Consider the following 26,321-nt stretch of genomic DNA (forward strand, 5'->3'; position numbering starts at 1 on the left):
CCATAATTCCATTTTCCTCCCTCCCACACATCAGCCACACCACCCACTGAAACATAAATGAGCTACATCCATTCAAAAGACCTGTGGTTTTTAAACAGGGTGCCTACAGCTGTTAGTTGCAGATTGATCTCTCTCCCACCAAGCGATCCCTCCACCCATTGAAGCAGACAGGCTCCCTGTCATCAGCTGACTAGTGAGTTGCATTGCAACCTGTGAATAATCTGAGACAACAGTCATTTTATATGCTGTTAAAAATAAATATTGGGGTGAAAATAAAAGAATTGTGAGAAAACTGTCACACACAGGTACAGACTCTATGGGAGACATTTATCAAAACCTGTCCAGAAGAAAAGTTGCCCAGTTGCTCATAGCAACCAATCAGCTAGCTTCTTTCATTTTTAACAAGGTCTCTGCAAAATGAAAGAAGCAATCTGATTGGTTGCTATGGGCAACTAGGCAACTTTTCCTTTGCACAGGTTTTGATAAATCTACCCCAATATTATTAACTACACTAACTTTACAGCCCCTGTAGCATAGTAAAATAAAAAATATTCCTGGAATACCCCTTTAATAATTTGGCAGTTCTCTACACATGGTATATATTGGGGTGGTGCTGTACAGGGAAGAAGTAGATTATGTCCCTTGGTTATTAATCAGACAATCTAATATAATATGGACACAAAAACGCTTACAGCATCTCACATAAGTAAGTACACCCCTCACATTTTTTTGTAAATATTTTGTTCTATCTTTTCATGTGACAACACTGTAAAAATGACACTATGCCAAGACGTAAAGTAGTGAGTGTGCAGCCGGTATAACCGTGTTTAATGTTGTGTCCCCTCAAAATAACAACACACATGCCTAAAGCTGGGTACCAAAAGTGAGTACACCCCAAAGTGTCAATATTTTGTGTGGCCAGCATTATTTTCCGGAACTGTCTTAAAGGGGTACTCCAGAAAAAAAAAGAGAAGTTTTCAAATCAACTGGTGCCAGAAAACTATACAGATTTGTAATTACTTAAAAAAAAATCTTAAGTCTTCCAGTACTTATCAGCTGCTGTATGCTCCAGAGGAAGTTGTATAGTTCTTCTCAATCTGACCACAGTGCTCTCTGCTGCCACCTATGTCCATGTCAGGAACTGTCCAGAGCATGAGTATATCCCTATAGCAAACCTCTCTTGCTTCGGTCAGTTCCAGAACAACACTACTTTCTTCTTTGGGGCATACAGCAGCTGATAAGTACTGGAAGGGTTAATATTTTTAGATATATATAATTTACAAATCTGGACAACTTCCTGCCACCAGTTTGAATAGAATTTTTTTTTCCCCACCGGAGTACCCCTTTGACTCCTTAACGACGAAGGACGTATATTTACGTCCTCCGCCGGCTCCTGTGATATGCGGTGACTCCGCATCATATCGGGTCGGTCCCGGCAGCCCTCAACGGCCGGGACCCGCAGCTAATACAGGACATCACCGATCGCGGTGATGCCCTGTATTAACCCTTCAGACGCGGCAATCAAAGCTAACCGCCGCGTCTGAAGCGAAAGTGAAAGGATCCCGGCTGCTCAGTCGGGCTGTTCGGGACCACCTCGGTAAAATCGCGGCATCCCGAACAGCTTACAGGACACCGGGAGGGACCTTACCTGCCTCCTCGGTTTCCGATCGGCGAATGACTGTCAAGCGCCGATAACACCGATCACAGGCGTGTTAATACACACCAGTGATCTGTGTAAAAGATCAGTGTGTGCAGTGTTATAGATCCCTATGGGACCTATAACATTGCAAAAAAAAGTAAAAAGTGTTAATAAAGATCATTTAACCCCTTCCCTAATAAAAGTTTTAATCACCCCCCCCCTTTTCCCATTAAAAAAAATAAAACCGTGTAAATAAAAATAAACATATGTGGTATCGCTGCGTGTGTAAATGTCCGAACTATAAAAATATATTGATAATTAAACCGCACGGTCAATGGCATACACGTAAAAAAAATTTCCAAAGTCCAAAAAAGCGTATTTTTGGTCACTTTTAATACCATTAAAAAATGAATAAAAAGTGATCAAAAAGTCAGATCAAAACAAAAATGGTACCGATATAAACTTCAGATCACGGCGCAAAAAATGAGCCCTCATACCGCCCTGTACGTGGAAAAATAAAAAAGTTCAAAAGATGACACTTTTAAACGTATACATTTTCCTGCATGTAGTTATGATTTTTCCAGAAGTACGACATAAGTAAACCTGTATAAGTAGGGTACCATTTTAACCGTATGGACCTACATACAATGATAAGGTGTCATTTTTACCGAAATATGCACTGCGTAGAAACGGAAGCCCCCAAAATGGCATTTTTTCTTCGATTTTGTCGCATAATTATTTTTTTTCCCATTTCGCCGTGGATTTTTGGGTAAAATGACTAATGTCACTGCAAAGTAGAATTGGTGACGCAAAAAATAAGCCATAAAATGCATTTTTAGGTGCAAAAATTGAAAGGGTTATGATTTTTAAAAGGTAAGGAGGAAAGAACGAAAGTGCAAAAACTGAAAAACTCTGTCCTTAAGGGGTTAAGCCTCTTGGACATGAAGTTCCCGAGAGCTTCACAGGTTGCCACTGGAGTCCTCTTCCACTTTTCCATGACAATATCATGGGGCTGGTGAGGCGTTGGGACCTTGCACGCCCTCCCCTTCCGTTTGAGGATGTCCCAAAGATGCTTAATAGGATTTAGCTGGAGACATGCTTAGCCAGTGTATTACCTTAACCCTCAGCTTCTTTAGCAAGCAGTGGTTGTCTTGGAGGAGCGTTTGGTTTCGTTATGTTGGAATACTGCCCTGCAGCTCAGTCTCCAAAATGAGGGGGATCATGTTCTGCTTCAGTATGTCACAGTACATATGGGCATTGATAGTTCCCTTAAATGAACTGTAGCTCCCAAGTACCAGCAGCACTCATGCATCCCCAAACCTTGACATTCCCACCACCATGCTTGACTGTAGGCAAGACGATCTTGTCTTTGTACTCTTCACCTAGTTGCCGCCAAACATGCTTGACATCACCTGAACCAAATAAGTTTATCTTTGTCTCATCGGTCCACAGAATATGGTTCTAGTAAACCATGTTCTTAGACTGCTTGTCTTCAGCAAACCATTTACGGGCTTTCTTTTGCATCATCTTTAGAAGAGGCTTTATTCAGGGGCAACAGCAATGCAGACCAAATTGATGTAATGTGAGGCATATGGTCTGAGCACTGAGAGGGTTGACCTTCAACCTCTGCAGCTATGGTGACCGCACTCCTACATCTATTTCCAATATGACGCTGAGAATGTAAACTCAACTTTTTTGGTCGACCAAGGCAAGGCCTGTTCTAAGTGGAAACTGTCCTTGAGGCGCCATGTTATATTTCCAGTGACCAGCATGATTTCCTCAGGGTTGTGGCATGAAAACATATAATAAAATGTGAAGGGTGTATTCACTAATTTGAGATACTGTTATGCCGAGCGCTCCGGGTCCCTGCTCCTCCCCGAAGCGCTCGCGGCGTTTCTCTCCCTGCAGCGCCCCAGTCAGACCCGCTGACCGGGAGCGCTGCACTGACATTGCCGGAGGGGATGCGATTCGCATAGCGGGACGCGCCCGCTCGCGAATCGCATCCCAAGTCACTCACCTGTCCCGGTCCCCGGCTGTCATGCTCTGGCGCGCGCGGCTCCACTCTCTAGGGCGCGCGCGCGCCAGCTCTCTGAGATTTAAAGGGCCAGTGCACCAATGATTGGTGCCTGGCCCAATCACCCTAATTAGTTTCCACCTGCTCCCTGGCTATATTACCTCACTTCCCCTGCACTTCCTTGCCGGATCTTGTTGCCTTAGTGCCTAGAGAAAGCTTCTTCTGTGTTTACCATTACTGTGTTCCTGACCTCCTGCTATTACCATTGACTACGAACCTTGCCGCCTGCCCCGACCTTCTGCTACGTCTGACCTTGCTCTTGTCTACTCCCTTGTACCGCGCCTATCTCAGCAGTCAGAGAGGTTGAGCCGTTGCCAGTGGATACGACCTGGTTGCTACCGCCGCTGCAAGACCATCCCGCTTTGCGGCGGGCTCTGGTGAATACCAGTAGCAACTTAGAACCGGTCCACGCCAATCCCTCTCTGGCACAGAGGATCCACCTCCAGCCTGCCGAATCATGACAGATACTGTACATTTAATCACAACATAGAGACGCCGTCATAATTTCATAAACAGATATCCAATACTTTTAACTAGAAATTCAACAGGATTCTTGTACGTACCATATATGTTATGTTCTCACAATGTTTTCCTTACATGTTGTAAATATTGTGACCCAATTTTGCTACATGGCTCAGTCTACCCAGCTGAGCCAAAATCAAGACCCCACATACATTGACTTTATGTTTTTAATTTGTATACCCCTAAGTTTTGCTCATTTATTTACATAATCATTGAAGGTGCTATAAATTGAAGAAACCCTGCTAAAGTAATGACATATCCTAGCACTATGCTGTGATATTATATGATGGGAAAAGACTTTTAATCTAAAGGGGTGGATTATACATATGGGTTGTAAAAGCACAATTGCATGAAGAACTAAGAGTAAAATGCAAACAATACACATGGCATCTAATTTCTGCATTTGAATAAGGTATTTTTAACCCCATTTACAGACTATGGAAAATATCTGCACAGAATAAAGACTGTGCTGCAGATTTGAAATTCCACACGTGCTTCTTACTGTTGTGAACTCTATGGATTAGCTGCAATGAATTACAGTCAGGCCAGTCCTCCCTTTAAGTTTTACAGTAGATTTCTGATGTGAAATTCTGTAAACAATCCACATTATATTTCTATACAGAAATAAGTGCTGTGGAATAGTTTCCAGGAAAACAGCTGAAGAGATGTATAAAATGTATTCTTCTCCATAACATGGATAGAAATAAACAACAATACACAATACCAACTGAATAATAAAATTACATCTATAATGTACATACTATTGCTAATGGTCTTTATTAATAGAAATTATGTTTTGATTTAAGTTACAAGTACAAATTTCATATAAATCACTTATTTAACAAAAACCAGCCTATGCTGACAAGAAAACAGTCAGGACTATCACTAGTAGAGCACAATGCCTTCATAAATACATCATTCATTTATCAAATAGAGTTTCATAGCTGTGACATTTATAAGGCCTCGCTGTGTACTAGCGCTGTATTTTGGTTACTGTGCTCCTGGCACCTCTGAGTGTCTTGTGAGGTGATGTCAGAGCTGTTATATTCTGGCCACTGTAACACCCTTCAAACTCTGCTGAGACTTCAAGGGCATGATGAACTAGTTATAATACGCCTCTCATCTGTTTTGGCCTGTAAGTATGGCTCAAGGCCAAGAATACATTCCTTAGCTTTCTTTCTGCCCCTCTCGTGTTTGAAAATTGTCTGTACTGTAAGTTTCACATGGCAAGGTGAAGGGAAATGCAGGTGTTTTCTTTTATAATTAAATCATTGAAACACTTAGGTTCTATGTACATTAGGCTTAAACACAGACCAAATTCTAAATTAAAGTTTTTGAGTGCCAAAGAAAAGCAACTAAATCCAAATACCTATTCTACTTATTTATTTAATACACTCACTGGCAACAAAAATGACGCACGCAGGCAGAATCACAGATTGCTTTTTTATTTTAAACAAAACTGTATATTGGCCAGAAGCCTATTTTGGGAATTCAATAAACAATTTAGCGTTGTACGCCCCCTGCACCTGAGAGCGTTGTCTCCTTCTCTCCGTACTACTACCACTCTTGTCCTGAATTGTTTATCTATTGAATGAAACACTAAAGGCAGATAAAGTGCAGCATTATTCTTTATCTATTTTACTTGTCTAATTTTAACATGCTACTATACAGTAATTTGTTGCAGTGCTAAGAAAATTACAAACGTGCAATATGACTGCCTACCCACCTAACTAAATATACCTAAATATATTGCGCCTTTTTATTAGTCATCCAGAGGCAGTGGACTTCTAACATTATAATGTATGACAATGTTTTACACTTCATATTACTACTTGAAAGATGATAACATATATTGTAATTGTTGGTACCCAGCCTGGAAAATATACATAAGTGGATGGAACATGTAATTATTTGTCAATACACAGCATAAGTCTAAATGACAAATTGCACAAATCCGGTAAGTCCTATAAAAGACCATGTAGTGTCTTCCAACTTTCCTCCCTATTGAGTAAAGGTAGCCTGTGGTGTGGAAATAAAAAAAAAACTACTTGCTCAACTACTTGGGACTAAAACAGAGCCCAATCTACCTTTAACTCATGACAATCTACTTGTCCGGGCCAATGTTTGTTTTTCCATCTACAGACATTATTTTGATACATTAGGTTGGCCTAATTACAGCAACTATAACAAATATAGTAAAGTTTCTGTCATGTTTTACTAATTAAAAAAAAAAAAAAAAAGTTAAACTTTTTAGAATTTTTATTGCCATTTTCTGACCCCTGTGACATTTTAATTTTTTTGTATACCAGGCTGTGCTATGGCTCATTTTTTTGCACTGTAATCTGTTTGTATTGGTGCCATATTGGTATTGATCTGACCTTTTAATCACTTTTTACTTAATTTTTTTCTGGGATATGATGTTATAAAAACATGTAATTCTGTGGTTTGGTATTTTTTTTTACATTTACATCATTTACCGTAAGGGATATATAATGTTATATTTTATATAAAAAAAGCAAGATCACAGCACAACTCCAGGGATCCAGTTTTTCAAATAAGGACTGACATTTTATTGCACCATGTAACAAACAGTGCGATGTTTCCGCATACAATGCCTTTATCAAGCATAAGAAACCATACAATTAGACTTACTTAAATATACATGCATAGAAAGTGATTGGCTGTGTATCAAGTGTTCCAGATCACGTTAATCAAAATAGTTCAGCCCCTATACAGTGATTGGTCAATCTATACAACATGTGATATAAACAAATAAAAAACAAGTGCAATGTAGTCATATGTACAAACTACATACATGATGCAAAACGTGTATTACAAGTTTAAAAGGAGAGAGGGGGCTCCACATTACATGATCTTTGAATTGTCTCTCCTATCTGTTCGTACAAATCGCTATACAAAGTCATGTTGTCCACTGTTTGTAAACAAAAGAACTGCACCTGTAGCGTTCTAAAACATCACAGGCTTCACTCACAACATTTCCACCCTCATTCTAACTACACACACTCTAACATACCGCGCCTGTGCCAGATCCTGGTGCACACTCCGTGTGTAATCAGAGAGCTCCGATCTCCTGCAGCTGCGCATAAAATAATATCGGCTGTGACTACTCTTCATAAACAAGCGTGTGAGTAGGGGGCAAGGATTGTCTAGTAGACAACACAACAGACAAGAATTGCCTAGTAAACAATATAATGTCATTATATTGTTTACTAGACAATATATCTAGCATATATGAACGAATTTATATTTATGTATTTATTTATAGTACTGCACTCACTGACCTGATAGGAGATGAATCATTAGAAGTTGATGAAGTAGGCATCGGACTTGATGGGGCAGAAAACATAGGGCAGGTCAGTGGTGATGTTGGACTTTGATTCAGTGAACTGCAAAAATAATTAGAAAATAAAATTAAAACAAGAAAGACCAAGGCAAACAGGCAAATGAATATGATATATTTCTCCTAATAATTTAAGATGGTTGTCTAAAAGGGAGAAATATTTTTCTAAATCATTAACTAGCTTAAAAGAATAAAAATAGCTTTTTCCACCTCATTGGTCCCCTAGAGCTACTGTTCTAATATTTGACAAGTTCCTAATGATTTCCAATTCCTAGTAGCACTTTGACACAGGAAATACTTAGCCAGTCACTGGTGGCAGCTCACCAATGTGGGCAGTGATTGGCTGATTTCTGGTATGTCAAGCCAGGACCAGGAAGAGGGGATCAAGAAGGACTTTGAGTGTTGGAATGGCAGGAGAGTGATAGGTTGCTTGTATTACTTTTTTAAGCCATTCTGTACTTTTAGTTTATAAATATATAAATCTTCTACTGCACAAAAGGTTTTACCTAAATCTAAAATAAAACATTTCAAGCAATGGGCAAAATGAACAACCTCCTTTCATAAAGGGTGGTTGCAATGTGCAGACTCCATATTCTGATTCTGCAATTATATTGCCATCCATCTACAGTATGACCTATTTCATGCTATAACTAAATACAAGTTTGTTAGGTGTAATTGGGCATGTGCTTGCAGAATCAGACCACATAGGCTTGGTTTGAAATTTGTTACCATGTAAACACATTGATGAACAGAGAAACTGTACACACTTGTTGAGATTTTTTTTAATAAAAGGGGTTTCCAGTACTTTTACATTGATGGCCTATCATTGACATTAATGTCTGATCAGTGGGAAGGTGACAAATTGCACTCTGCTGATAAGCTGTTCCCATTGCAGTAAATAAGAGCTGAGCTGCAGAAACCCAGCATGGCCACTAAACGATATATAAAGTCATCTTTTTTGTCTCCATTTATTGTGAACACTCCAGAACAGTGGCTTGGCCAAACAAGTCTCGGCTCCCCACTGATCAGGCATTGATTGCACATCCTGAGGATAGGCCATCAAAGTGAAAGTTGCAAAAAACCTTTAGGACTAATTGCAAAGATGCCTCATTTTTTCATTTTGACTCCATTGAAGCAATAAAAGAAGGAGGACATATCCTTTAAGACACAATCATATTAAACTGACTTTTATAAGAAAATTAAATCTAAAATTAAAAGAAGACTGTACACCACAAGTGAGTTTTCAAAAGCATGTGGTACATTTATTGATTATATCCCATAGTATTATAGCTGTGCACATGATGTATAATAGGCAACATTTTGGGTGAGAATATCCTTGTTAGGCACTGTGTAATAGAAAATTCCCAAGGAGAAACAGGATGAGATAAATATTTTAACTACCATATTCACTACCTGTGAACATGGTAGTTAAAATCTTAAATAATTCTGGTAAGTAGTTTTTCAAATAAAAGGTGTTGATCTGAAAAGGAGACATATCATCCACCAAAACTTATGGGACCCCTGCAATTTCCTGTACGGGGTCCCGGCTCTCTTCGGGAACAGGTCTTGTCAAACCCCACATGAAGCGGGGGCCGACACGCTCCCTCCATTTATCTCTATGGGAGAGCCATTCGGCTATCTTCAGCCCCCCCAAAGAGATATATGGAGGGGTGTATCGGCAGCTGCTTTGTGCAGGGGTTGACGCGCTCCATTCCCAGGGAGAGCAAGGGCCCCATACAGGAGAGCGCTGGGGGTCCCAGTGGTCAGACACCCGCAATCTAAAAGTATCTTCTATCCTGTGGATAGGGGATACGTGTTTGGGCATGATACTTCTCCATACTTGCCATGAAAAACCCCACTTCTGTAATAATCGCTTAGTGGTCTTCTTAACCAAGTCAGAAGTGGTTTTTCTACAGACATAATCTGGTGTTCCAATTGACTAGACTTTCATTACTCATTTGTGGCGCGGTAAAGCAATTTTAAGCAGTGATATATTTGCTGATGCCGGAAAGGGGGAAAAAGACAAATACTGCTCTGTTTCCTTATAATGGGATTCCAAAGAAAGGAAACATAATTTGTCATGTAATTGAACTAAGCCTGCCAGAAGTCTCCAACTTTTAATATGTTACCACAAAAATAGTTCCAGGATGCTAAAGATGGTCTGCCACAATCCTCTCATTCACCGTGCAAGCAGGATACGTTATGTTGGTAATCCAAACCTCCGTTTGTCATGTAAAAAAACACATCTGCATTTTTCTGTATTAAATTTGACCACACATGCCAGTCTTCTTAATACCCACACTAGGCAGTGGTAGAGATGAAATATCTCGCTAAACCACTAAATGATTTATATGGATCATTTTAAACACAGAACAATAAAACAGTCAATAAAGATGTACTCACTGCAAAGACTTCTGTAGAACGAATTAAACCTGTACACTTTTTAATGTGCATGTATTTTCCATAGCTGTACTAAGTGGACCAATTACAGTATTTGAATGGTTAATGCTGAAAGGCTTATGAATGACAACATCAATCTAAGCCCATACTATGTCCTCAGTTGCCCTCTTAGAGACAAAAGTTGTGTTATATGAACCATTCAAGGGTCGAACCACAAAAGACGGCTGGCTTTTAATGTATTGCGCTTTCTGAAAACATTGAAAGGATATTGAAGAAAGCATCAATGCAAAACCATAATGGGATTTCTGCCAATGTAGATAGAGAACCAATTACTCATGCTCCGTACCTAAACACAATTGGTCTATATCTGTCAAACATAAATGATCACCGAGTAACAGCAGCCTCAGTTGGGATGCCGAGCACTAACAGATCTACTTTTACTGCAGATAGTAGTGAGCATAAGATGTAAATGGCCGATCTCCAGCATACACAAGCCTGCTCATTAGCTGTGCAACTATTCAAAGCCCCTTCTAAGCTCCACTTTACTTTCTAAAGCATTACAAGAAACAAGTGATTCACCACAGAGTCCACATTGCTATTTAGTCGCCACACATTTCTTTCAGCATGTGCTATTTAGGGGAATTGTTCAATTGTAAGCTGAGAACCTGAAGTGATAAGTAACATAATTTACCTGTAGGTAGAAAGGCAACATTTCCAGAAATTTTAAAGCCATAAAAAAAAAAAAAAAAAAAGTTTTTTTGGGGGAAAAAAAAATTATATATATATTTTTATGGAGTATAGAGTGGAGAGTGTAGTAGTTTTAGACATTTAAAATCATTTTAATGCTGGATGTTGGTGTCAACATTTTATTGAGAGGGGAAAAAAATTACTAGTCATCAGGCTTAGCAAATAAGCAAACATTAGCTGTGATGAGGGGGGGGACATTATTAGGAATCAGATAAATAAACCCATTAAACTGGTGCTAGAAAGTTATACAGACTTGAAAATGACTTCTATATAAAAATTTTAACCCATCCAGTATTTATCAGAGGCTGTATACTCCAGAGAAAGTTGTGTTGGTCTTTCCAGTCTGACTAGAGTGCTTTATGCTGCCACATCTGTCCATGTCGGGAACTGTCCACAAGGGGAGCAAATCCCTTTAGCAAACCATTCCTGCTCTGGACAGTTCCTGACACAGACAGAGGTGGCAGCAGTGGAGGTGGAGCACTGTGGTTCCTCTGAAGCATACAACAGATGATTGGGAAATTAAATAATTTATCAGCTGTTTGGAAATCACCTAATGGCAAATTACAAATCTGTTATCATTTCTGGCAACGGTTGATTTAAAAACCTTTTTCTCTCCACAGAAGTTTCCCTTAAATGCCGATCTAAGAGGGCAGAAACAATCAGTTTACATATACCAACAAGATGGAGCCCAGCCACAACCAAACTAAACTACAACCTTTTTCCTTGCAGCGCTCCTAGAGACAGAAATACATATTGCTCTTCTTTGAAAATATCATTCCCAGTATTTTAATTGTATTCCAGTATTTGCTTGTCTTCAGGTAAGATGGGAGAACTTCATGAATGTCTAAATGTCATAAAGTTAAAATACCAGGTTATAAACCAGGTTGTTTTTCTTTCTAAACTCGAACAAAACAGATTTGTAAAAAAGATATTACATTTTTTTCCCCCCAGGCCTTCCATCTCTAGCTGTGGGTACTTAAAGGGGTTCTCTGGTGCTTACACATCTTATCCCCTATACAAAGGATAGGGGATAAGATGCCTGATCGTGGCAGTCCCGCAGCTGGGGACGTCCGTGATCATGCACGCGGCACCCCGTTTGTAATCATTCACCGGAGCGTGTTCACTCCGGGTCTGATTACGGGCGACTACAGGGCCGGCGGCGTGTGACGTCACGCCTCCGCCCCGTGTGAAGTCACGCTCCGCCCCTCAATGCAAGCCTACGGGAGGGGGCGTGATAGCTATCCTTTGGATAGGGGACGCAGCCCTTTTTCACCTTAAGGACTACCGTCACTTTACGAATTAATAACGCGAAAACGCTTTTACCGAATATTCTGATTCTGAGATTGTTTTTTCGTGACAAATTCTACTTTATTTTGGTGGTAAATTTTCTGCGTTACTTGCATCCTTTTTTGGTGAAAAATCACAAAATTTCATGAAAATTATGAACATTTTGCATTTTTCTAACTTTGAAGCTCTCTACTTGTAAGGAAAATGGATATTCACAATACATTTTATTTTTCTTCACAAATACAATATGTCCACTTTATGTTGGCATCATAAAATGGACATATTTTTGCTTTTTGAAAAAATTAGAGGGCTTCAAAGTATAGCAGCACTTTTCAAAAATGTCATGAAAATTGCTAAATCTGAAGGGACAGATGTTGCAGAACTACAACTCCCAGCATGCCTGGGCAGTCGAGGCATGCTGAGAGTTGTAGTTTGGCAACATCTGGAGGGCTACCGTTTGGGCACCACTGTAACAGTGGTCTCCAAACTGTGACCCTCCAGATGTTGCAAAACTACAACTCCCAGCATGCCCAGACAGCCCCCCCCCACCGTCGATTCCCCACCTGAGCAAGTATCCAGCAGGCTCCAGCGAAGATCCCGGGTCCCCAGGCATCTTCTCCTGCAGTTACGGCCTCCATCTTCTTCCCAGATCCCCTCGACATCCAGGGGCGGGCAGAACGGGGGGTTGCCATGGCAACCCCCTGTCCTGCACTGCCATTGGTCAGAACTCTGTTCTGACTAATGGCAGGGGATAGGAGGAGATCGCAGCTCTGCAACCTCACTCCTATCCCTTAGGCTGATCGGGGCTGTTGCTGTCAACTCCGATCAGCCCTATTTTGTCTTAATTGACATGCGATTTTGTCCGATCGCTGACATGGGGGGGTCTCAGGACCCCCCTAGGCGATGTGCCGGGGTGCCTGCTGAATGATTTCAGCAGGCATCCGGCTCCGGTCCCCAACCGGCTAGCGGTGGGGACCGGATTTCCCACGGGCGTATGGATACGCCCTGTGTCCTTAAGGACTCGGAATGCAGGGCGTATCCATATGCCCTGTGTCCTGAAGAGGTTAATATATTTGCTTTTTCCTGATCTCCGTTTGTAATTTCTTCTTTATCATTTTTTAAAGGGCCTACACTTTCATTTTTGACCGTTTTGCTATTTATATAGTTAAAAAACATTTTGGGGTTAATTTTACTCTCTTTGGCAATTAATTAGTCTTTCTGTCTTTATTTTTGCGGCTTTTATCTGTTTTTTTTTTACATATTTTAAATTTTTCTCTATAGATTTTTGATGCTTCTTCACTGTTGTTCTGTTTTAGTAGTTTAAATGCTTTATTTTTGTCATTTATTGCCCCCTTAACATTTTTATTCATCCATATTGGTTTTCTTTTATTTCTGACCCTTTTATTCCCATAAGGTATATACATCTTACAGTGAGAGTTTAAGATATTTTTAAAAGTCTCCCATTTAGTGTCAGTATTCTTGTTTTTGAGGACATTATCCAAATTTATATTGTTATAAATCCCCGCCATCTTGGGGAAGGAGATCTCTTCCTCCCAGCAGTGTTTGTGCTCCCCCTAGCCTCTGTCAGGTCCTCCCTGCTTATGCATATGCATAAGCGGGTGCTTTCTGAGGCAGCCATAGGCTCAGCCTCAGAAACGCCCCTATCTGTAAGATTCAAGCAGGGGGAGAATGAGGACGTCCACAGCTCCTCCCCCCTCCCCTGCTCTGTCTACACAGGACCTCACTTTTCACGGGGAGGTTTCAAGTTTTCACGGGGGAAACACAGAGCAAACCACAGAGCAGGGAGGGGGGAGGGGAGGACGTGTGTGAAGGAGACATATTACACTGCAGGGGCTGGTGGTGTATAGACTACAGGGAATAAATATCATACTGAAGATGATTCTGTGTGTGGGGGGACTACTGAATGACACATGCTAGGAGTTTTAGTCCCTGTTACGTGTGTGTATGCCAGTGTTTCCCAACCAGGGAATGCTGGGAGTAGTAGTTTTGCAACATCTGGAGGCACCCTGGTTGGGAAACACTGGTGTATGAACTACAACTCCCAGGAGACTACAGCGATACAATAGAGGTGTTGGTGAACAACAACTACCAGGAGACTACTGAGATACAATAGAGGTGTTGGTGAACTACAAATCCCAGGAGACTACAGAGATACAATAGAGGTGTTGGTGAACTACAACTCCCAGGAGACTACAGAGATACAATATAGGTGTTGGTGAACTACAAATCCCAGGAGACTACTGAGATACAATATAGGTGTTGGTGAACTACAACCCCCAGGAGACTTCTGATACAACAGAGGTGTCGGTGAACTAAAAATCCCAGGAGACTACTGAGATACTATATAGGTGTTGGTGAACTACAACCCCCAGGAGACTACTGAGATACAATATAGGTGTTGGTGAACTACAACCCCCAGGAGACTTCTGATACAACAGAGGTGTCGGTGAACTACAACTCCCAGGAGACTACAGAGATACAATAGAGGTGTTGGTGAACTACAACCCCCAGGAGACTACTGATACAATAGAGGTGTTGGTGTGCTACAAATCCCAGGAGACTACTGAGATACAATAGAGGTTTTGGTGAACTACAACTCCCAGGAGACTACTGGGATACAATAGAGGTGTTGGTGAACTACAACTCCCAGGAGACTACTTGTGTGATCGTGTATATACAGCAGAGCCGAGTGTGTGATCGGGTGCATACAGCAGAGCCGAGTGTGTGATTGTGTGTATACAGCAGAGCCAAGTGTGTGATCCAGTGTATACAGCAGAGCCTCTGCTCTGCTGTATACACTCGATCACACACTCAGCTCTGCTGTATACACACGATCACACACTCGGCTCTGCTGTATGCACCCGAACACACACTCGGCTCTGCTGTATACACACGATCACACACTCGGCTCTGCTGTATACACACAAGCACAAGGCATGATGGGAGATGTAGTTTTACTTTCACTTCTCCTCAGTAATTCGTGTGCTGATAACGGGAGAACGGCTGGGCCAATTTTGACGGGGGAGACATCGTTGGAAAGGTCTTTCAAAGACCTATGAAATGAGGTAAAATGAAATGAAAATTTTTTTGCCCAGCACTGCAGATGTCCTTTAAGGACTCTCCACCTACCTCTTACTTTGTCATTGGTGCCAATATTTACCATGACTGCTTGGTCTTCTCCAGCCCCTCCCAGCAACCTGTCAACCCGGTCCGCGATGTGCCGAACTCGAGCGCCAGGAAGACAACACACTGTTCGGCGATCCCGGTCTTTGTGACAGATCGCCCTGTCTGTCCCCCTAATAACTGAGTCACACTATGGAATTTCCGCAGGAGATGTCCAACCATGGAAATTCCAAAACCCAGACTTTGCTGCAAAAAAGAAAGTGTTAGTTTTTTTTTTTTTTTTTTGGCGGAATCAGATCAGAAATGCTTTGTCATCTATGTAGAGGGCACATTTCCAAATGGTCCTAGCGTTGGCTTATTCTGCCGATGCCTGCTGCCTATGGATTCTGTAGTGTGTATGAGCCCTAAGAATGTTTTTCTAATCCTAGATAATCCATTTAACCCCTTAAGGACCAGGCCCATTTTGGCCTTAAGGACCAGACCAATTTTATTTTTGCATTTTCGTTTTTTCCTCCTCGCCTTCTAAAAATCATAACTCTTATTTTTCCATCCAAAGACCCATATGAGGGCTTGTTTTTTGCGTCACCAATTGTACTTTTTATGGTAAAATAAGTGATGTCATTACAAAGTACGTGCAACCAAACAAATATTATTTATGTGTGAAAATTTAAAAGAAAAAAACGTAATTTAGCAAATTTTGGAAGGTTTGTTTTCACTTTCCGATAAAAATTACATGCTTTCTTTATTCTGTGGGTCAATACGATTAAAATGATACCCATGTTATATTCTTTTCTATAATTGTACCGCTTAAAAAAAAATCTCAAACCATTTTAACAAAATTAGTATGTTTGAAATTGCCCTATTTTGAAAACATATAACTTTCTAATTTTCCTGTATATGGGGCAATATGAGGGCTCATTTTTTGTGCCATGATCTGTAGTTTTTATCAGTACCACTTTTGCTTAGGTTTTACTTTTTATACATTTTTTATAATTTTTTTTTTTATATAAAATGTGACAAAAAACAGCAATTTTGGACTTTAAAAAAAAAATTATTTACGCTTACGCCGTTCACCGTACGGGATAATTAACAATATATTTTAATAGTTCATTAATTATATTTTAATTATATTATTTATTTTACGCTTTTTTGGGAGTAAAATGGGAAAAACTGACGTTTTACTTTTTTATTGGGGGAGGGGATTTTTCAATTTTTTTTACTTTTTTATTTTATTTTTTACACTTTTTATGTCCCCATAGGGGACTATTCATAGCAATCATTTGATTGCTAATACTGTTCAGTGCTATGTATAGGACATAGCACTGCTCAGTAGTATCGGTTATCTTCTGCTCTGGTCTGCTCGATCTCAGTCCAGAGCAAAAGACCCCGGGAGACGGCCGGAGCCAGGTGAGGGGACCTCCGGCCACCATGCTGGATGATCAGATCGCTGCGGAACCGCTGCGGGCGATCCGATCATCCGAAGTACCGCACTGCCGCAGATGCAGTGATCTGTATTGATCACGGCATCTGAGGCGTTAATGGCAGACATCCGCATGATCGCGGATGTCTGCCATTACCGGCGGGTCCCTGGCTGCTGATAGCAGCCGGGACCTGCCGGGCATGACGCGAGCACCGCTTTGGTGCTCGCGATCATGGCGGTGCGCAATTGTATGTCATGGTGCGTTAAGTACCACGTCACCATGATGTGCATTTACGTCCACTGTCGTTAAGGGGTTAAAGAGGTACTCCGGTGGAAAACCTTTTTTTTTTTTTTTTTAATCAACTGGTGCAAGAAAGTTAAACAGATTTGTAAATTACTTCTATTAAAAAACCTTAATCCTTCCAGTACTTAATCAGCTGCTGTATAGTACACAGGAAATTATTTTCTTTTTGGAACACAGAGCTCTCTGCTGACATCACAAACACAGTGCTCTCTGCTGACATCTCTATCCATTTTAAGAACTGTCCAGAGTAGGAGAAAATCCCCATAGCCAAACATATGCTACTCTGGTCAGTTCCTAAAATGGACAGAGATGTCAGCAAACCTTTTTAATTTTCTGGCACCAGTTGATTTAAAAAAACCAAAAACTGTTCTCCACCGGAGTACCCCTTTAAGTAAGAGGTATTGAATGAGATAGGGTACATCAAAAGTTGCAGCAGTTACCGAATATATGGCACTGTGAAGTGGCTGCAACATTTGCATGACTGCCACTCTTTGGCAGAGATGGGATAGACCATAAATATTAAATTCATGTAAAGCCCCCTGCTGTAGCTATGTATGCATATAAACTAAAGAGTAGATACAAAATCAGAGGAAGAAAATCCTGACAAAGACATTTGACTCTTTTACACTGTCCTTAGGCATTGCTAGAAAAAAATAAAATAAATAAATAAAATAAAAAAAAGAGGATGTGGTCAGATTACATAACTAAATGCCTTGTTTCATCCCACAGTCACTCCACATATAACATTTATTGTAAGCGCTAAAGAACACATCAGAAAAATACCATCAAAGTGTTGTTATAGCCATCATTTCAAAGTGATACATTATGTCCTTCACTACATATGGATTATGGGGGAAATTTATCAAAAACTGTGCAGAAGAAAAGTTGATCAGTTGCCCAGAGCAACTTATCAGATCGCTTCTTTTATTTTTCAGAAGTTTTTTTGAAAAAGTAAAGAAGCAATTTGATTGGTTGCCATGAGCAACTTGTCAACTTTTTCTCTGCAGTTATTGATAAATTTCCCCCATAATCCATATGTGGTGCAGGACATAATACAGCACTTTGAAATGATGGCTATAATAACATTTCGATGGTATATTTATGATGTGTTCTGTAGTGCTTGATATATCTCCCCCTATGTTCTTCAATTAATGTCTTTGGGATTTCTACTTCTGTCCGGATTAAAAATCAACCCCATACACCACATTTGCCATGGAGTTAAGGGGCATGTCACTTATTTTTGTGTGAAAACACCAAGGAATGGCACACTAAATGATAATAAGAGTCAATCCTTGTGCAAACCTGCTGTACACAAACAACAAATATGGTTCAGAAACCCAAAGCCTAGCCTCAGATTTCTGATACGGAAACACACGCAGACATTTATGAAGGTAACAAAGAACACACAATGGGAGATGTTTACTAAGCTAAATGCTGTTTCAATTTTCACAAAAAAAATGGCATACATGACTTGGAGGTGGCTTAGAGGAAAGGGCCTGACTTGAAATGCAACAAGGTGGCACAAACACATGGAAAAACTGCAGTGAAAGGTAAACGGGGCCCAATACCCGAAACAACCTCCTTTAATACCAAATGAAGTCATTCAGGTTTTCTGAATTAAGTTCTCAAATGGACCCAACAGCACACACCATGTTTTGTTTAAGATTTTAGGGAGATATATGCATGTAGCTATACTTAAAAGGACAGGTTTACTTTTGTTAATTCTTTCTAATTCTTGATACGCTATAGAGTGGTCCCTCAAGTTACAATATTAATTGGTTCCAGGACGACCATTGTATGTTGAAACCATTGTATGTTGAGACCATAACTCTATGGAAACCTGGCAATTGGTTCTGAAACCCCAAAATGTCATCCAAAAATAGGAAAAAGTGAGGATTAAAACAAAAATAAGTAGATAACTAATATAGATAAAGCAAATCCTTACATATAAAAGTAAGAAAGATCTGCTGGGGGCTGTAAATCACTCTCTATTTCAGTGATGCTGGAAGTTGTAGTTTTGCAACAGCTGAAGGCATCCTTGTTGGGAAACACTGGTCTATGTAGAGGACAGGAGCTTCTTTGGGGTCCTGTACAGTACACACAATGTCCTAAAAAAAAGTTAAATGGAGCCGCCCCTACTTGGTGTCCAAAGGAGCAGTTAACTGTGGCTTAGGTTAAAAGTAGTACAGAACATGTAATACCTCCCTGTACTGTAGGGGGCGCTACCAGACAGCCAGTCAGTACATGCACTTTAGGAATACAGGGGTTTTACCAGTGAAATGTCCATTCTGATTGGTCAGTTCTTCCAGCCATTGACACGTTTCGCAGATTCCATAGCATTGTATGTTGAGTCTGGTTTCAAGTTACAATGGTCCAGAAAAGACTATCGTATGTTGAAACTATTGTATGTTGAGGCCATTGTAAGTTGAGGGATCACTGTATTGCTAAAAGTATGACAATACCACTAGTAAACCCAGCAATGTCAAAAGAGGCCAATTTTGCCATAAGTCACTATGTGAAATTTCTGTTTCAGTCAACTTTAAGTGCTGTTTTTGGAAAGCAGAAGCTCAACAGCTCAGACACAACCTCCTACAGCAGGGCAGCCCCTAGTGATGAAGTGCAAAGTGCACAAAAAAAAACAATAGCTTCTGGAAGTGTTTGCAACACAAGGTCCCCGGCCAAGATCAAATCCTCCACACTTTATATTAAATTATGTTAACTAGGAAAAAACAGGCAGATTAGACCAACAGTTTATATGTCAAGGTGAAAGTTAGTGAAATGCACTCTATCTATAAGTTACAAACAGAAGCCACATTACAGATTTGTACACAGACACAAATATGCCTTTGCTATGCTGAAAAGGTGCAAACAAAAAATGTTCATGACAGTAAGCCTGGATAGGTTACAGAGTCATATGACTATAATTCAGTTTAAGTCTTCATAAAAAATATCATATTGTGATGTAATTTTTAGTATGAACGGTGGGATACACTTGCATAATTTGAAAAAACTTAAGAAAAACATAGCTGCCATAAACAAAGGAACTTTTAACTGTAGAAATCCAGGTTTACAAGCAGACTATTACGGACATTTCCGTTTCCAGTAAAATACTTGAAAAGCTTTTAGTATTTATCATTTTGAATTTGAGGGCATTTTAAAAGTGTCTTGAATGTGGCAGTTTTTGTGGAGAATTTGGCCTAAGTAACTGAATTCTACTCTGCGACTCCAACTCCTTTTACACTGGCTAACAAAATACAGTACTATACAGTTTTATAAAACAACTATCACCTTGGGTTCTTCGCGTGCAAGCTAAGTATTTGCTGATGTCACAAAATTACCTGAGGTGGCAAAACATTCCTTAGAGCCAGTGAACTCACAGAACATAAATCAGGTTGACATGTCTGTAGATTTCTAAAAATGTAACTTGAGATTTTTTTTTTTCCATACAAACCTAGTGCATAATTACACTAAATTCAACCATTTAATAACCAATGGCAGTCTGTGTGAAATACAAAGCAGTAGTTATATGTTAAATAGTGAAGAAATCTTACACAGTTGTTTAATATAGTGAAATACAAAACATGTAAGAAATGCGATTTTATTTCTGGCCAACCTGCCTACAAATAAATTATGACTTTATATTAAAGCTGAATCAGAATGTCCAATATCAAACACCTTACCAGAGAATTCCAGACAGTTAAACAGTTGGCAGTCTACATAAACAAATCATTAAAGGGATACTGTCATTAGATAAAACATTTGATATGTTGTCTAGACACAGAAAAAGTTTTGACAACACTGTGTCTTACTCCTGGGACCCGCTTTTATTGCTTATAAGCTCCTGAAAGTGTATGGGAGATATATATAGGGGGTGTGACGGCTTGTAATCCGGCACAGAGCGGAGTTCGCTCAGTGCATGCGAATTAATGAGGTGGCGTGTTGGAGAGCCGACAGCTGGGCCCCCCGCGATCAGACATCTTATCCCCTATACTTTGGGTGGGGAACATCCGTCCTGCTAAATCATTTGGTCGGACCCTGCCAAGACTGCTACTTTAACAGTGAGAGTTTGTTGTGCAGAGTGAGATCTCACACATTCATAATGCAGCATGATCTTTCTAGTCAGCATGTGATAGTGCTGATTCTAACAAGGATTTAGCAATGCATTCTGGAAAAAGAGGTAGTTCTGCAAGCCAGGAACACCTGGCAGTACTGTCTCATGCCAACTATTCAGCATTGAGACTGTTATTATACCAAATTTTATTGTAACAAAAATATGCATTTTTACTGGTCCTATTAAACTCAATACTAGCTATGAGCGCAAGCCTCACCAAAGAAAGATAGTTCCAGTCATCACTGTTATGTTATGCGCTCCGGCCGCACATGCTGGTTGTGAGCGGATGGTCCATTACCTGCTGCTGCCGGTGGGCTGGGACTCTCATCGCGGGACGCGCTCACATGCGAGCCCCAGTCCGTCACTCATCTGGTGCTTTTCCTGCCCTCGCCTCTGCCTCTCTGCTCCAGCGCGTGTGTCCCCGTCCCCTAGGGCGCGCGCGTGCCGGAGCTTTAAGATTTAAAGGGCCAGTGCGCTCATTCATATAATATACCTGTGGTTCATTGATAAATATCTCCACCCTCCTCACTTCCCTGCCGGATCTTTGTTGCCTTGAGCCTGTGGGAAAACATTCCTGTTATTGCCTTGCCATGTATCTGATCCTTTGCTCCGTGACTTGACCTTGCTGCCTGCCTACTGACCATTTGCTAAGTTCCTGACTATGCTACTGTGCTGCCTGCCCTGACCTGACCTTCTGCTATCCTGACTACAAGCTGTCTTATCCCTCCTGTGCCTCACATCTCCTCAGCCGTCTGTGTGGTCGAGCCGTGCCAGGGGTAGCGACCTGGGTGCCGCCTGCTGTAGCAAGTCCATCCCGCTTTGCGGTGGGCTCTGGTGAAAACCAGCGGCACCTTAGACTCTGCTCCCTGGTACAGGCCGAGTCATCTGCCACACAGGTCCAGCAGATCTACATCCACCGATGTTCCTGTATTCTGAAACGTTAGTGTTACAGTAAGATCCGGCCGTGGATTCCGCTGAGGTACCCCTGCCTGAAAACGCGGATCTTCCCTCCATTGTGGTACATGAGTTGCAGCAGTTGGCCCGACAGGTGCAGCAACTTTCTCAATTCTCTGCTATTATGCAGCAGCTTTTGGCCTTACAACAGCAGCAGGTACCGCATCCTGGCCCACTCTCACCACCGGTTCCTGCAGTGTCTTCAGGATCCCAGCTACATCTGCTGTTACCATTAGCTGGTTTCTTCTTTGTCGGAAAGAAGGATGGCTCACTCCGTCCATGCATTGACTACAGGGGACTTAAAAAAATTACGATCAAGAACTGTTACCCTCTACCTTTTTATCTCAAAACTTTTTGACCGTCTATGTGGTGCCAAGGTCTTCTCCAAGTTGGAACCTCATTCGTATCCGCAAAGGAGATGAATGGAAAACTGCCTTCAATAATCATGACGGACATTTTGAGTACCTCATAATGCCTTTTGGTATCTGCAATGCTCCAGCCGTTTTTCAAGAGTTTGTCAATGATATCTTCCGTGATCATCTCTGCACCTGTGTTGTCATATACCTAGATGACATCCTGATCTTCTCTTCCAATTTAGAGGAGCATCGTACTCATGTTCATCTGGTTCTTTAGCGATTACAGAAAAATCATCTCTACGCCAAACTGGAGAAATGCCTGTTCGAGAATACTAGTCTTCCGTTTCTTGGCTACATTGTCTCTCATCAGGGCCTGCAGATAGATCCAGATAAATTGTCTGCAGCATTGGATTGACCTTGTCCTGCGGGCCTACATGCTATTCAACGCTTTCTGGGATTCGCAAACTATTATCCTCAATTTATCCCACATTTTTCATCTTTGGTTGCTCCAATTGTGGCTCTCACTAAGAAGGCATCTAATCCTAAGTCTTGGCCTCAAGAGGCTGAAGCGGCCTTCTCCCATTTAAAGTCTGCATTTGCCTCAGCTCCTGTGCTTACAAGACCTGATCCGAAGAGGCCCTTTGCTTTGGAGGTTGATGCCTCATCTATTGGAGTGAGTGCCGTTCTTACTCAGAAAAATGCCAAGGGCAAAACTGTTGTTACTTGTGTATTTTTCTCCACGACCTTCTCTCCTGCTGAGAAGAATTACTCCATTGGAGATCGTGAACTCCTCGCTATCAAGCTAGCTTTGGAGGAATGGCGGCATTTATTGGAAGGTTCTTCTCATCCGGTCAGCATCTACTCCGACCATAAGAATCTTCTATACCTTCAGTCTGCTCAGCGTTTGAACCCCCGCCAGGCAAGGTAATCACTGTTCTTTTCTAGGTTCAACTTCTTCATTCTCTTCCATCCAGTAGACAAAAACATCAGGGCTGATGCTCTCTCCAGGTCGTAAGTTTGGACTCCACGCCTAGGCATATTATTCCTCCTGACCGTTTGATTCCTGATGCTCCTGCCGAGATTCAGCAAGTTCCTCTGGGAAAATCCTTTGTGCCCGCCAGATTGAGACGCAAGGTCCTGAAATGGGGTAATTCTTCCTTGACAGCAGGACATCCTGGAATATACAAGACTCTACTTCTTATCTCCCGGCACTACTGGTGGCCCCATCTTGAACGTGATGTTTCTGATTTTGTTCGTTCCTGTGTAAGATGTGCCCGTGACAAAACTCCTCGACAGAGACCTGCTGGACTCTTACAGCCTTTTCAAATTTCAGAGACTCCCTGGTCCCATATCGCCACGGATTTCATTCCTCTACCAGGTCTTCCTTCTGCCCCACAGCTGTCAAAGTACTTGATGTCTTTCATTTACATGGTCTTCCTCAGCATATCATTTCGGATCGAGGTGTCCAGTTTGTCTTTAAGTTCTGGCGAGCCCTTTGTAACAGTCTGGACATCAATCTGGACTTCTCCTTGGTCTACCACCCTCAGTCCAACGGTCAGGTGAAGAGGATTAATCAAATCCTAGAGTCTTATCTTCGGCATTTTGTTTCAGCTCGCCAAGACGATTGGGTCAACATTCTCCCCTGGGCTGAATTTTCATATAACCATAAGGATTCCGGGTCCACGAGGTTGTCTTTTGTTGTCTACAGAATACATCTCCGTCCTCCTCTTCCTCTCCCAGTTTCCTCCGGTGTGCCTGCTACTGATGAGCTGGTCCGTGACTTCTCTACCATCTGGCAACAGACCTGACAGTCGTTATCCCAGGCTTCTTCACGCATGAAGGCGCAAGCGGATAAGAGTAGAAGACCTCCTCTGTCCTCTCCTGGTGACATGGTGTGGCTTTCATCCAAGTACAACCGCTTCAAGATCCCCTGTTACAAGCTCTGTCCTTGCTACCTTGGTCCCTTCCAGATTCTACAAAAGATCAACCCTGTCTACTACAAACTTCGTCTACCTGCTACGTTACGTATTCCCAATTCCTTCCCTGTCTCTCATCTCAAGCCTCTTGTCATAAACCGGTTATCTCAGAAGAATCTTATCCCCACACCTGTCTCCGGCTCTTCTGACAGCTTCAAGGTTAAGGAGATTCTTGCTACAAAAACTGTGAGAGGTTAACATTTTTTTTTGGTCGGCTGGGAGGGTTACGGTCCTGAGGAGAGATCTTGGGAGCCTGAGGAGAATATCCCGGACTGTGACCTTCTCAGGAGTTCTCTGACTCGTAAAAGGAGGGGGAGACCAAAGGGGGGGGGGGGGGTGCTGTTCCATTATGCGCTCCTGCCGCACATGCTGGCCGTGAGCGCATGGTCCCATTACCTGCTGCTGCCGGCGGGGCTGGAACTCGCATCGCAGGACGCGCCCGCATGCGAGCCCCAGTCAGTCATTCACCTGGTGCTTCTCCTGTCACCGCCTCTGTCTCTCTGCTCCGGCGTGCGTGTCTCCATCCCCTAGGGCGCGCGTGTCGGAGCTTTAAGATTTAAAGGGCCAGTGCACTCATTAGTGTAATTCACCTGTGGCTCATTCATCCATCTTCCTCATTTCTCTGCCAGATCTTTGTTGCCTTGAGCCTGAGAGAAAGCATTCCTGTTATTGCCTTGCCATGTATCTGATCCTTTGCTCCGTAATCTGACCTTGCTCCTTGCCACCTGCCTACTGGCCATTTGCCACGTTCCTGACTACGCTACTGTGTTGCTGCCCCGACCTTCTGCTATCCTGACTACGAGCTGTCTTATCCCTCCTGTGCCTCGCATCTTCTCAGCCGCCTGTGTGGTCGAGCCATGCTAGGGGTAGCGACCTGGGTGCCGCCTGCCGCAGCAAGTCCATCCCGCTTTGCAGCAGTCTCTGCTTAGACTCTGCTTAGACTCCGCGCCACACAGGTCCAGGGGATCCACATCCACTGGTGTTCCTGTCTTCTGAAACGTGAGTGTTACAATCACATTAATGGAGAGTTGAAAAAAATATTTGACCAAATAAAGCCGCAAATGATCTTATACACATCCAAATGGCCCTTGGCAGAAAACAGGTTCTCCATCCCTGCTCTACAGATTAGGGCTACGAAAGTAAGCAGGCTCTCATGGCACGCTAAGGAGTCATAGTTTATCAACTTTGAGGAGGCACAGATGAGGATTCACTGCTATTACACCAATAAATACTTCATATATGAGAGAGAACTGGAGAGTTTTTGCCACAACAGCCAATCACAGTTCAGCTTTCCTCTCTAAACGAGCTGTGGTAAAATGAAAGCTGAGCTGTGATTGGCTGTTGTGGGAAAATCTCTCTAGCTCTTCTCTCACACAGTTTGATAAATCTGGGTCATAGTGTGAAAATAACCATATAACAAAAAGTTCTCTTTATAAATGTAAGACAAATATAAATAATATGACGTGAAAACAAGAAACACTTCATATTCATCTCAAATATTGAAAGAAAACTGGACAGGCTAAGTCAAAGTCCTTTAATATACACAGCCATGAACAATATCATATGAAAGAAAGCCACTAAAAGTGTCAATACATCTTTAAAAAGTGATAGTTTTAAAACTAGAGATTTCAATCTTGCTTTTTTAGTGACATCATGGTTGGGTTTCAGAGCAGGAAGTCATCTCTGGCAAAGTAACTAAAAGCTGAAAAGAAGACAGATGGAAAGTGGTGACATTCCACATCGACTTAGCTGCGGGTATGGTAGCTAAGCAGCAAAATAGGGCAGTGAGGAAATAAAAAGTTCAGGAAAATTTCACATCTCTGCAACCATACTGTAAGAGGCAGAAGTGGGCACACAAAGTAGAATGTGACAGATTGTCTTTAAACACCCTTAACCCCTTAAGGACGCAGCCCTTTTTCACCTTAAGGACTGGGACCTTTTTCGCAATTATGACCACCGTCACTTTACGAATTAATAACGCGAAAACGCTTTTACCGAATAATCTGATTCTGAGATAGTTTTTTCG

General features: G+C 41.7%; 1 protein-coding gene across 5 annotated transcripts in view; it reads right to left on the reverse strand.

Annotated features, from left to right (window-relative positions):
* ARHGAP26 (Rho GTPase activating protein 26) overlaps positions 1–26,321 on the reverse strand; it is a 412,307-nt gene that overhangs the window by 34,762 nt on the left and 351,224 nt on the right. For 4 of the 5 annotated variants that reach the window (XM_056574910.1, XM_056574908.1, XM_056574907.1 and 1 more), the window contains one exon: positions 7,538–7,642. In XM_056574910.1, the coding sequence (XP_056430885.1) occupies positions 7,538–7,642 (105 nt within the window). Of the gene's footprint in view, positions 1–7,199; positions 7,333–7,537; positions 7,643–26,321 lie in introns of those variants that run through there. The other variant, XM_056574909.1, reaches the window with a different exon arrangement.

This window comes from Hyla sarda, chromosome 4 (genome assembly GCF_029499605.1).
Source record: "Hyla sarda isolate aHylSar1 chromosome 4, aHylSar1.hap1, whole genome shotgun sequence".
Classification (NCBI taxonomy): Eukaryota; Metazoa; Chordata; class Amphibia; order Anura; family Hylidae; genus Hyla; species Hyla sarda.